Source organism: Plasmodium gonderi (assembly GCF_002157705.1).
Source record: "Plasmodium gonderi DNA, contig: Pgo-contig_213, whole genome shotgun sequence".
In the NCBI taxonomy this organism is placed as follows: domain Eukaryota; phylum Apicomplexa; class Aconoidasida; order Haemosporida; family Plasmodiidae; genus Plasmodium; species Plasmodium gonderi.
Window position 1 is genome coordinate 3,895 of NW_021629129.1, and position 14,991 is coordinate 18,885.

Genomic DNA, 14,991 nt, shown 5'->3' on the forward strand with positions numbered 1-14,991 from the left:
ATATGCCTTATTTGTATTTTCTTAAAATTAAAATGTATTTTCCCCAATACATGCTATTAATTAAGGTGATATGATATTTTAATTTGTAATTTGGCTAATTTTCTATAGGTTGTTAATTAAATATAATAATAATATGTATAACAATTATACAATAATATAATTTTTTATACATAAAATAGATGGAATAATGCAAAATGTTTAAATGCATAACTATACCGAATAAACATATATTACAATTATTTTTTTATTATTATTTCTTTAAATTCAATATGTGAATACAAAAAATATTATTATTTACTATTGAGATTAATTGTATAACAAAAAATTATTTACAACTGAAAACAATTCGTATATTTAAACATCAATAATATTTTATTAAGCATGAACATATTAAGAAATACTATTAATATATTTCTAAAATGTTATATGCCACACATTATATACATTTTCATTTTAATGTATAATTCTTGTTATATATATCTTAGCACTTAATAAATATATATTCCACTGAAAAAAGCAGAACAAAAAAAAATGTTTTTCTTACTTTATATAATTTCAGTGTTTCTTTTTTTCATAGGATATGCATTTTGTATTAAAAATGTATAATTATTATGGGAACATAAGCCGTATAAACTATTGCTCATAGTAAAAAACAATATACAATGATGTATGCTTTAAAATATATAATGGTAAAGATAATAATATATAGTTACATCATGAAAGAAAAATATTCTGTGATAACATATATACTAGTGTATCTTATTTTAGAGCTATGTATAAATTTCGATTCATAGTATCAATATTGTAAAATATATAATTGTGGAATAATGATACATTTCAATTTTTACAAATACATAATTCCTAATAATAATTATGAATCATACTATTTATAAGAAATATATGTTATTGTAAATAAAATTAATAATTTTATTATTTAAAAAAAAAATCAACACAAATAATATCTCTGCAAATTTTATAATCATATATAATGCATAAGAATATATATAATAACAACTTGCAGGCTATAAAAATATGTATTATACTTGATTTCTAGTAGAGAATAACTTTTACTTATACTTGTTTTATATATACGACAATATTAAATACATATTGCTCATTATTAAGCATTTTTGTATAACTACAATATTATAAATGTTTTTCTTTATCATTTGCACTTATATGAAAATCTATTACATTTATCCTAAGAATGTAATGCTAACACAGTTTTATATATATGAAGAATAATATAAGTCATATATTTATAATATTATAATAATGAGTATATATGTGATCAATATAATATTATTATATGATACATTTCAAATATAATTTTTCATAAGAAATTTTTTTTTTTATATATATAAACACATTACAATGGAAGGTTATAAAAATGAAAATGATAAGGTATTCTCTTACATGTTATTAAAATTATAATATATATTAGTCTATTTTAATTAAAAGAACATATATTTTTGAAATATATAGATATTATTTATGCCTGAATATATTAATTTAATTTTATTCGTTGCATTGCGACATTCATTTTTAGTTTGACTACGATGGGATATTTCCCGCATGCATTGAGGAGTTTAAGAATACACAGAATTACACGAATACATCTCTGTATTATACATTTCAAAATAATTGCACTCATTATGGAATAATATTAAAGATAAAAAAAAAAANNGAATTTTTAAATTATTGCATTGAACTTAGTAATTACTTATATTACATAAGTAAAGGAATGACTATTAAAAAAGAATTAAGCTGTAAATATTTCAATTATATCCTAAAGTATGTTCTACGAGATATTAAACCTTCGTGTGGAGAAGAAAATGAATGTTATAAAGAAATGATAAAAGCAAAATATATTAATGTTCAAGGGATGCCTGGCACATGCAAAGAACATATAATCAACTTTAATAATGATACATTTGAAAATTTTGATAAACTAGATAACTTATATAATAAATTAAAAAATAATAGCGGTAAATGCCCAAATCATAGTGCCTGTTTTAGGAAATATATGGAAATCTCAAGTAGTTGTCCTGATGGAAGCAACAGCAGTTTTTGTAAAGTGATGGAATCATTTAAACGTGAATATATTAGAGAAAATAAAGATGAACTTGCACAAAACGAAGTTTCTGAATTTACATATTCCTCCTTAACACGTATACGGAATATTTTTTTAACTTTTACTTTTACTACATTTGCAATGTCAACAATTTTTTTCATTGTACACAAGGTTAAACATAAATTCCATATAGATAAAATAAAAATCATTAAAATTTATGTTACACATTATTCAGAAATTTATATGTGATAAATGACCAATTCATACAAGTACAACGCCGTCATTTAATTATTAGTATACGTCTTATCGTTCGTATTTACAACCTATGCTAGGAAAATTAAAGAAGTTTTTTAATAACAAAAATAAAGAATATCTCACATTATTAGATTCATTCGAAAGTTTATACAAAAGTTCTACTGATCAGGGCCATAGAATAGAATATGGTTCAGTAGACTACACCTAATATAAGTATAATAAGAATTAACTAATAAATCATTTTTTTCTAAGTCCTCCAATAAAGTAAATATATATTTGTGGTAAAAAAACAAATAATTACAAGAAAGAAAATACAACAACATGGTAGTTAAATTATAAAATAATTCATAAATTTTCTGTAAATTAAGACAATAAATGAAATGTTAAATTTGAAATAATATCAGAGGATCAGCGGTAATTATAATTATTATGAAAAGAACTCAAATAAATCATAAACTGTAAACATTAATTAAAAATTATTATATAATATAGTCAAATATATTCAAATAGAAATATTAAAAATTAGATGCATTAATTCTGTTAATAATTAGCCATTTTTATAATGCTATAATTATATATTAAATATAATTGAACAAAGAAAAGTAATCATTTATTTAATGATAAATATAAATAAATTCAATATAAAAAAAAACACATGATGATATATTATTATATATAATAGTATCATGGATGAATATATTAATTCCAAAAGCATTATGACAAAACATAATTATATCTCACCTCCCAGGTATACATTGAATATAATATAAATATAATCTTACATACATTCCTATAATTAAATTTGAAGGTGATATATAGACGTATATTAATAATATATGTGATAGTGAAATCAATATTTTCTTATAATAAATTATATAATACTTAGAGCTACAATTATAATATATTAATTATAAGCAACAAAAGATATATATAAAGTTAATTTGGCACAAAAATAAAGACAATGCTTAGATTTCAATACTATTACATATCTTAATAAATATAATAATAATTTATTAAAATATATTATTGCTTATATTTATTTTAATACTGAAATATTTATAGTTCAATAAATGTATATTTGTAAAATTATATTGTTTGCAAGATAAAATTCTTTTGTTCAGCATACATACATTTTATTGTTTTTCTTTTTTTTTTTTATATAAGACTACATATAATTATTATATAAATATCAATAGTATATTTATCACATTACATAATGTATATGCATGAGCAGAAATATATATAAATGCATGTAATAGCTTTACAAATTATATCCCGTTTAACACAAATTATTTGATCAATAACAATATATATATAAAATAAATTTACATTATAGATAATGTATTAGAGAGATTTATATGATTATAAAAGATAAATTTATTACACGTCGGAATTTTTTATTGTTGCATAAAAAAAATTGATTATTTTTAATTAATATATTTGTTGTTCTTGTATATATCTATCTTATACATACTATCAATTATGTCTTAATATGCAGACTACTAAATAAGTTGATCTATTCCATCAAAAAATTTCACTACAGTATGTGCCAAATGTATTTATTTTAATAGAAATTATACATCTTTAAGTTATGTTTATTATATTACATATGCATTTTTTATGGATTATATTTCTATTCACCATAATTAAAATATACATAATATATCTGAAAAAATATTATAATACACCTTTTTATTAAAACTATAGAATTAAGCTCCATGATCTTACATATATTGAAATATTATAGTAATATCTTTAAAATTTAGTATGATAAAAAAAGTTTACACTATTCTTCAATTTTGTTCGTTCAGTCAATTAACAAAATTCATTAAAATTTCCAAATATTCAATTAAATTAAATACAACTATTGAATCTCCATTGTTTTTATTGTATAAAAGTCATATTTTTATAATATTCTTAATAAATATTTATTGATATTAGTATTTCATGTTCTTATTCGTACTATATTTTTCTGTTATATTAGACGTATATATATTGTTTATTTATTTTTTTTGTAATAAGTGTATTTTATCACTTTTGTGCGTAAAGATTATTATTTCCTATAATGTGTCTAACATTTTCTTACGCAAATGAAATATAGTAAGTCATATAACTATTAGCGCTATATTATAATAAAAAAAAATTCTATATATTTTCATTTTTTTTATTAACACTATATAATGTAATTATGATTCTCGCCTTGTTTTATATATTTATTATATCCCTATTATTAAACAAAATTGTTCTTTATTACAACACATGTTTACATTCATATATTGACATTATTATAATATATTTTGTAATTTTTAATTGTATTTCTAGAATGAGTTCATGGATTAAACAAATAATGTTTCCGATTCTCTAAATTTTAAACCATAAAAATTGTTAAATGCATCAGTCTTGCCATTGTACATGGTATTAAGTTCTACAATATAATGTATAATTTTAAAATGTTTAAAAGGAATATATTTAAAATATATTACAAATGTTCTAGACATATTTATATAAAGAAAAATACTTAGAAACTATTATATATAATATATTCCTTTTCACACAACTATATAAATATTATTTATTTATATCAAATATTACAAAAAAAATATGACTACATTTTTTTGTTAATTTTCCTAATACGCTTTGTTTGATTCCATTTCTGTATATTATGTAAAACATACAGTTTATCTAAAATTTTTACACTATTTAAGGTTTCATAGCTTTACATTATCTATTAAGGATGAATAAAAACGTTCCATTAATTTTTGTAAAAGTTATATAATATACTAAATATAAAGGAATTTGATTTTCAATTACGGTACTTATTTAACAAATTTTTAATAGAACATGCAACTATGAATTAAAAAAGGAAAAAAATGCATAATACCTAGCTATTCATCTCGCCTAAATTATCAGTGATTATAACATTCATGGAAAAATGAAAACATATGCTCGTTATAATTAATTTTGTATCAAATAAAAGTCCTAATTTATAAAAAATAATTTATATTTTTTAACAATTTATAAATAAAAAAATAATTTAATAAAAATTTATAAAAAAAAATATAAAATAAATGTAATAAAAATTAACACAATTTCTACTGCAAAATATATGTCTGTTATACGCTTATATGGTACTGTTTCAACATTACTAGTACTTCAAGTGAACCATAAATTTAACATTATGAAAATATATGGTATAATTCATGCGCAAATAAAAACAATGCATTTTTCATAATTATCATTTTTCATTTATTCAAATCAACTTAAGCTATAAATCTAATATTACTTCACACAATACATATTTTCGTTTCACCTAATGAAGAAGTACAACTCTATTTCATAAAATACCTAAAAGAGAAAATAAAAAAGCGATGTTTATAAAATGAAAAAAATAAAATTCCTTAAAATTAATGAACAGTGAAAATATATAATATATTTTTTCCAATCCAAAATTAATAGCTTTCGACCATAATGTTTTATTTTAATAGTATTTATATATTTTTATAATAAGTACCATAATCTACTAAAAATATAAAAATTAAAAATGTACTATATATAATTTTTTATGGAATTGTCTCAATTGTTCTGATATATGATTATATCATAAAATTAATCTTTTCATAATGTGTTTATAATTTATATGTAGTAAAATATATGAGCATATTTTTAATGTACATTTACATTGTATAATAATTCCACGTTATTAGTTATATAATGTGAAAGCGTAGATAAATTTGGTGTATGAAATATGATGTATAATTCACATAATTCAATTATATTGATGTGCTTATATCAATTCTTGTATAATAACAAAAGAATTCATTAACTCTAACCCCTAAAGCAAAAAATAAATTTAAATTATAGATGATCAAAATGCATTATATATAATACTTAAGTTTTTACAAGGAAAAATCATAAGATAAAAACGTAAGTATCAGAATTAATACAAAAAATAAACTATGAATTAATATACATCGGGAAATAAATCAAATTATATTGTTATGATTATTAATATTTTCTACTAATAAAATTTGGACACAATTTTATGTTATGCAAATTTTTTAAGAACGTTCAAGTACATTATTTATATGTTAATGAATATCTTTTTACACGTATTACCAATTCAATAATTTGCAATAATATTTTTATTTTACTCAAGATTTACTATGAACATGTTTATATATTTATAAAATACAAACCCACAAATCATGTAATCTAAAATAAATAATACCTTAATATATATATTTATTCCAATGTATTTTTTTTCAAATAAATAACTGTAATACTTAAAAGTTTTCCTTTACTACAATACACAAAAATTAGATACAGTGTTCAAGCAAAAATATGTATTTAATATTATCATGCACCTTCCTATTTTTGCATAACATAATAAAGTATTGTGTAAATGCATTCTTATTTCACTTATTTGATCACTTAAATTATTTCACTGTTAACATATAGATAGTAATATATTTCCTGGTAGCCTAACCTAATGATAACATCTAATATATAGAGATATTTTTTTCCATTCCTTTATTTATTTTTATGAACGATTTTTAATCTTTCTTTTTAAATGAATAAGATTAGTGCTTCACTTTCTTTACTTTATGATACTATTACACAAAAACTATTTATTGTGAACTAAAATATCATTTAATGATATTTCTTATGTTTAATGATTTTTTATATTCTTTGATGTTTTACAAACATAAATTATTGATACCTATAAAGACTTTGCAATTATATAAATTCCAATTATGCAAAAAATAATTATACCTGAGAGATTAAAAGTAATATTAATATATTATGTACAGTTAATACATTTATATTGAATTTACCATTATGTTTATTTTGAATAAGAAAGAAAGTATGTTAAATTCTTATGTATACATACATATAATATTAATTCTATTTAGGCATACTTTAATGGTAACGCGTTAGGATTGCCATCAGTTAATTTTTATAAAAATCTGGATTATGATTTAATTTATTTTGGTCATAATGATATAAGGGATATGCGTGTTAAAGAATTAGAGGAGTATCATAACATATGTGAAAAATTCCTTAAAAAATATAAAAATATTTGGATTAAAAGTCTATGTGCAGTACTCCTAAAATACTTAAAAACGTCAAGTAAAATATCCAATAAACAAAATAATGATTATGAGGATTGCACACTTTTGAGCTATTGGGTATATGATAGATTGTCTGGAATATATCATAAGTACCCCCGTGTTATTAAAATTATGTATGCTAACCTTCAACTATTATGGAATTATCTTATTGAACATTCAGTATATAGTTCATTTTACGATAAATGTAAACCAGACTTTCATATACCAAGTCAGTATAACTGGAAAAAGAGAAAGGAGTTATATGATTATTGTGTCGACTATCAAACACTTTTTAATACTGCTATAAACTACGATAAAAAGCGCTCTTATATTTACAAATATATAAATAATAAAGCTCCATTATATGCTGAGTTTGACAGGCATTGTCCTCAAGATGATAATGATAAATGTCCAGAATTTTTAAGAAAATGTAAGGATCATAATCCAGAAAATGTTTTAAATCATATTGAGTGTAAAATAAAATTACGTACTGAAAAAACTCAGGATTCTTCTACAGCATGCCCACATGAATTCAGCTCACATTCTCACACACAATCGAATAGTTCATTAGAAGATCAAACCGGTAAACCATTTGTACCTTCATCTGATGATGCTTTTGGATCAACGGATGAACTCACTATTGACGATGATTCATCAATACATATATATAGAGTAGATGGTTTTTTTGATTTATTTATAAACAATGACAGTTCGAACATTGTAGGTATATTAGGAAAAATATTTCTTGGATTGGTTTTATTTACTACTCTTTCTGGAATTTTATATAAAGTAAATATATATTATTTTAACGCAAAATTAATGTACATGTTTTTTAATAGTTAATCACTTTAAAACAGCAATAATTAATAAATAAATATGATTTTTTAATTTTTCATATATGCTAGTTTACACCCATAGGAATCCGCTTGCGCAAAGTATTTAAACGAAAAAAAAATATCATAAGAGGAAAAAATAGACATCGTGATGAATTATTTGGCTATCCATCAGAATCACATTATCCAAATTATGTAAATGAAGATGAACAATATATAGGTTATCATACTGAGTAATATTCTATTTTTAACGTTATCCTTTAATAATCTATACTTTAAAGATACAACAAAAATAAGAATATATCCCTTTAAAATGCCATATTGATGAATATAAAAAATAATTTTATAAAAAATTAAAATGTATTAATCAGTATATTGCAAATATATTTATATAAAAGGTAATAAAAAAATAATTACTAATTTCCTTAAATAAATAGATTATACATGAAAAAGGTTAATTTATATACATACAAAAATTATATTTGTCCAATTTTACAATATGTTATGAATTTTTTTTCAAAGTAGCTAATATATTAATTTCTAGAGGGGGTTGTAATATTTGTATTTAAGTAGAACTTTATAACTTTTTTTATTTATATACTCTATATAAGTTAATCATAATACAAAAGTAAGAAAAATAAATTTATACCATATATATTTTTTAATATTCACTCAATTTCTATAGGCTTAAATTAATTGAAACACACGAATATATATAGAAACAAAATGGTAAGTTATGAGTTTCTATATTATAAGTAACATTATTAATTTATTCATATTCAGTATAAATTATTTTACTAGGTTATTGTAAAATTTATTACATTCTTAATCTAGTTATTTTGTATCTGAAAATATTAATAGATAATAGAAATAATTAAGAGTCACAAAGAAGTCGTCATTCAATTTTTTATGATAAATATATATAATTTTATTCTATAATTAACATTCATGATGTTATAGATATATGAAAACTAAAATCTCCCCTAATAAAATATATGTAATTGTTGGCTCATATAATATAGAAACATTATACAATCCGTTCATTCATTATACGCTAATACATTAATTGACAAAATATTATTTTAATTACTGATAATTTAAGTATGATGATAACTCATGCTAATATTTTTAAATCATATAAAATATATCAACATTTTTAAAATATTTATTTATACATATATTATATTCTGTTATTTTTTTTTATTATTTTTATCTATAAATAATTTTTTTTATTAATTTTTATTATATTTTTTTTCTTGCTATTATTCTGTTTTATAAGAACTATATTTCAAAATAGAATGATAGAATACCACGTTGCATAACACATATATATATGTGGTTTTTAATGTAATTCTCCGTTGTAATTCTTTATATATAAAAATATTTATCAACAATACACTAATCTATTCGTTTCTATGCATTCATTAGATTTTGTGTCAATGGCATACACTACTATTAATAGTTAAAAAAAAAACTATAAATTGTGTATAATTTAATGGTTTGTGATGAATATTTTTACTTTCATAAGAGATATAAGGTTTAAAAAAAAATAAATAAAAAATAGCATGAAAAAAAACATTAAAATATTGAAAATATTAATGGCTAGATTTAAATATTAATATTCATCCGATCTATTAATAAATTATCCTCATCCCTACTACATATTCCATATATTTGTGGAACATCCAGGGTAGCATAATAATAGGAAACAATTATTACTCTAAATTTAAATTATATAAATAGTTCATAAAACATTCATTATATAGCTAGCATTATATATTTATTAAATATATTCCATTTAAATTTACAAGGAAGTAATACTTTTATTTGAGTATTAAAAATACAAAGAAATAGATAATAAGCATATTACACAAATTTCACATATATTTATTGCCATATACATTTAGAATTTTGTGTATATAATACCTTACTCGAATTCGGTGTAAAATACTAAAGAATTTATTTTTGAAAAAAGTGTGCACGGCTTATCCTATATAAGATACATTTTCCATAACAACTATCAAGATTTTACTTGATTTAAATTATTGTATGGCTATGAATAGGTATGCATTAGAAAAAGAAAGAATTATATTGAAGAATTTGTGTTGAGCAAAAAATTAACTAAGAAATTTGTTAATTAAGATTATTCTCATATTTATCTCCCTTATAATCCATTAGCGAATCTGTAATAGAAAAATCGTAAATTTTGTTAGTTCCGTATACTAAATTGAAAAAACCTTTTATTATTATCTCTAACCTATGCCCTCATTTAATATGTAGTATTTTTGGATACAGGTAAAAGGGAATATATATATGAAAGTATATATATTTATATAATGTTCATTTATTCAAATTTAGTATAATGAAAAAGAATATGAGGATATTAAGTTATAAATAAATGAAACTAAATAATTAGGTTATTTCTATTTGTCTATGATTACAATGTTTTATTTATAGATACATCTCCATTTTCTATAATGTTTTAATAATTTTGATATTTTGTTTATACAATATATATATATTTTATTAAATAAAATGTACATATACTATAAAAATATATTTAAAGTTTTTATCACAAAATATTTCAATTATTTATATTTTAATATTCAAATGAAATAGTTTGTTTTTTATATTAGTTTACTCCATTTATTTTCATATATAAAACCTCTAGTAATCCTGATTAGTATTTTCATGAAAGATTTAATGGAAATAACGCAAAAATAAATAAGGGAAAACGGAGAATATAATATATTTATAAAACATTATTTAAATTAATGCAAATAAGCATTGTAAATATATATATTACATTCAAAATTTTATAAATTCTGACAAACCGGTTATTATATTATGAAACATCGATGATATTGAAAGAATAAATGACAAATCATTATAAATACGATAATAACATACTTTTCGTTCATAAAACATAATAAAATATTTTATGTTTCAAATATGTATTATAATAACATTTCTCAGTTCTCCTAAAATTAACATATATTTTGCCCTATATACAATTATAATATATATGATATATATATATATATTTAATAGTTTTTTACATTCTTAAATAAATAAATATAATGTTTTATAAAATATTAAATCTATTTATGCATACTTTGTATGGTATATAGTTATAATTAATGTAAAATATGGTAACTCACAAAATAAACATTTTAACATTTTTTTTAAAGAAAAAAAGAGTTCATAAAATACTACATGCTAGATCTTATTCAATAATTCATTTTATAAATTTCAGTTTTAATTAAGTATATTATTTTAAAATGTAAAACAAAGGATAAGTGAAAAGATTTTATATATATGCTTCAAATTTTAATGCTTACTTGTGTTATACATTTTTAATTAATTACAACTTTATTAAAAATTTATGATTTTTACGTAAAATATAAATACACTTACATCATATTTTATCGTGATATAGCATCTATTATTGTCTAAATTATATATTTATGCTTTGATTTTTATCATTTATATATATAAGGAATATATCATATGTAGCAAAACAAAATTAATATGTTTTTTGTGCTACAGCATTATATAATAAAGCTATTGCAAATTTATTTGGATATGAATAGTATAATTGTAATAAAATAGAATAAACTTCTTCTTTATGTAGTGTGTATTAATATTTAAAAATCGACACCTACATACTATTATTCCTTACTATAATATATTGTTCATCTCTAAAATAGTATAGTATTATCTAATATGGTGAAAATCATTGTAAAATATGATTATAATAATGTAGATTGTAGCATAATATTTTATCACATTCTTTTCATGAATATTTTAAAATATTTTTAAGAATAATTTAATTATTATAATGTTATTATTTTCTTTATTTAATATAAATCATTAGATTCATTTTTTTCAGAATATATAGAAATTATGGAACAATATAATACTGACCCTTATATTAATGGTATATTTCAAGAAGAATATGGTTATATTGAAAGAACTTATAAGAATGATCATCATTTAAAAGTTATAAACAAAAACTTCCTTAAATATTTTCCTTATTTATATAATATATATTCTTATAACACTAACACCAAAAAAATAAAAGAAGCGTTTCAATACTTGTATTATCGGGTATATAAGAATTACTCAAAAAATTGAATAAACAAAGAATATATGAAAGAAATTTATGATAAATTAATCAATAAATATAATGAAAATAGTGTTATTAAGCTATTAAAATGATTTTATTCCGAAAATATAATCAGTCATGATTGGTTAATAATTACAGATATATGTATTTTAAATACAAAATTTAACGATATAAAAAACTCTAATTTTACATTATTCAATCCTCCCCTCCAAAAAATACACCACTATTAATTACAATTGTCATAGAAAAAATTTACATGGTGTTATATTTTTATAAATTACTCATATATATATAAATTCACTATAGATTTTATTATGCTAATTTTTTTATTTTTGTAGCGCATATATTTCACTATTTTTTTCATTTTTTACCTCATAATATGAAATACACCCGTAACTATAATATGTTTTATATTCACATACTCCTAAATTATTTAGAATTAATAGAGAGATTACCTATAATTGTCACTTCCGTGAAGGTATTCTAAATAAAATTGGCTTATGTAGCAAATTTTCTATCTGTAAATTAACTTATATAATGATTAATAATCTTCGTCTATCTCATTTTGAGCTTTAGCTTATATCTATATCATTATTCATATTTCATATCTTGTTCAACAAATGTGGATTAATATGTAAAAAGTGAGGAATGTAATTGCTTAATAAATATGGACCTAACATATATAAGTTATAAGACTTATTGTAAAATGCTTATATGCATAATTCTAATTATTGTTTGTCATATAATAAAATTATATCCGTATAATTATGCTCAATATTTTAGCCAACTATGGTAACATAATGAAAATAATATAGTTTTAATATATTACTATATGCTCCTACAATATATTAAGAAGAATAAATTATTACATTTCATATATTAGTTGGAAGAGATTAAGCATAATACTCGGTTTCATTAGGATCAACAAGTTACAAACCTTTTAATATAAAATCCTAACTATTTCATGTTTTCCAACTCCTACATACTTAACTTCTCATGGGATCTTTAAATTGTCAAAATAAAGCTAGAGTCACTTGCTTCATCATAAGTAGAACAAACTTCAGAATGGAATTTAATAGATTCATAATTCAAAAAGGTTTACATGCATAAAAAACATCTATTTTAATTCATTTTGTATGTTAGGAAGATTTTCTATTAAGAATGCAACTAAATAAAAATGTTTATAACCAACATATTTATTTTACGCTTGACTTCTATTATAGTATTTTATTTTTACCTGATCATGGATGCAGTGTGTAAAATAATAACATGCTTTTATATGTTCATTTTATATTTGTAACAGGTAATACATTAAAATTATTTATAACCCTTATACAAAGGGTTGTGTGGTAGTAGATTAATTTTTATTTATTGCCATTGTTAGTATTATCATAGCTTATAATTTTCGCCTTATCAAATTCATTATATTTTTTACAGGTATCTAATTTGTTAAATTCTACATTTTGTTAATTAGGAAAAATATATACATCATATTAGTTTAAAATATAAATTTTCTTAAAATATATAGTCTTTAACTGTATTTTAAATTATATGGAATATCTACATAACCTTCTATCCATATGTTAAATCCTAAATATACCCAATATATCCTTATTAAGGCTGCCATACTATATTTAATGTATAACTACATCAAATATAGATGTTCTTCACCTTCGTCTATTTACTAATAATATACAATAGAATGTCATCCACTGATCTATTATTCATAAATTAATTATAAAAGAGAGACAATATAATATATGTAAAATCCTTTTTCACTAACAATAAACTCTTTTATTGTACTATTACTATCATATAAAATGGATATTTTTAATTATACATAAATTTATTAAATAATTTGTTCTTCAAACAATTATGAATATAATAGGATGTGTGTGACTGTATTAATAATGTGTAATGAAAAAAAATAATTCTCATTTCCTCAATTTCCAAAATATAAAGCTCTAACTTTATTATTCAAATTCTATGCCTTTTCAAACATCCCCTATTTAAAACTTCTGTTATTATGTGTACACTTTCAATATATATATTATACATTTCCTTTTACTCTAAAAAGTGATAGATCTTTTTATTATTCTATTACCCTGTTTCATACTTTATGAATATCAATTATTTTTCCTTACATTTTTAAAAATAGACATAAAAAATTTTATAGAGCCATTGAAACATAATAATTCTGAATAATAGAATAAACTGAATATGCAGGAATTTAATTACGTTTCCTGTATATAAAACAAAATACGTATCAAAAAATTTTATAAATACATTGAGTTATTCGCTGCTGCGAAGTTAATTAATTAAATATGGAATCATTTTGGAATTAAATTTTAGAAAAGCAGAAAAAAATACATGGTTCTAGTATTAATTTTTTAACATATAATAAATAAACATTTAAAGATTAACATTTTCACATATTAATATAAATTATGTTTTGTGACTAATCATTTGAAATAAAAAAAATTACATTTTATGTAATAAATAAATAACTAGTTCAATGTTTTAATCACTGCTACATATTATGTGTTAAATTGAAATATTTTACGAATAAAATAAAAATACTTCATATGA

General features: G+C 20.2%; 1 protein-coding gene across 1 annotated transcript, besides 3 other annotated features; it reads left to right on the forward strand.

The window, feature by feature from the left end:
* The first annotated feature begins 1,374 nt into the window (after window positions 1–1,374).
* Window positions 1,375–1,404: a sequence feature (contain untaranslatable codon;~variable surface protein).
* A 145-nt stretch (window positions 1,405–1,549) lies between these two features.
* Window positions 1,550–2,293: a sequence feature (contain untaranslatable codon;~variable surface protein).
* Window positions 2,294–2,369: 76 nt separating this feature from the next.
* Window positions 2,370–2,537: a sequence feature (contain untaranslatable codon;~variable surface protein).
* Window positions 2,538–7,083: 4,546 nt separating this feature from the next.
* PGO_002010 (variable surface protein) lies at window positions 7,084–8,510 on the forward strand (the record flags this gene model as incomplete). Its single annotated transcript, XM_028691051.1, has 3 exons — window positions 7,084–7,116; window positions 7,243–8,229; window positions 8,346–8,510. The coding sequence occupies 3 exons, from the start codon at window positions 7,084–7,086 to the stop codon at window positions 8,508–8,510; spliced, it is 1,185 nt and encodes a 394-aa protein (XP_028546852.1).
* Between the last annotated feature and the right edge of the window lie 6,481 nt (window positions 8,511–14,991).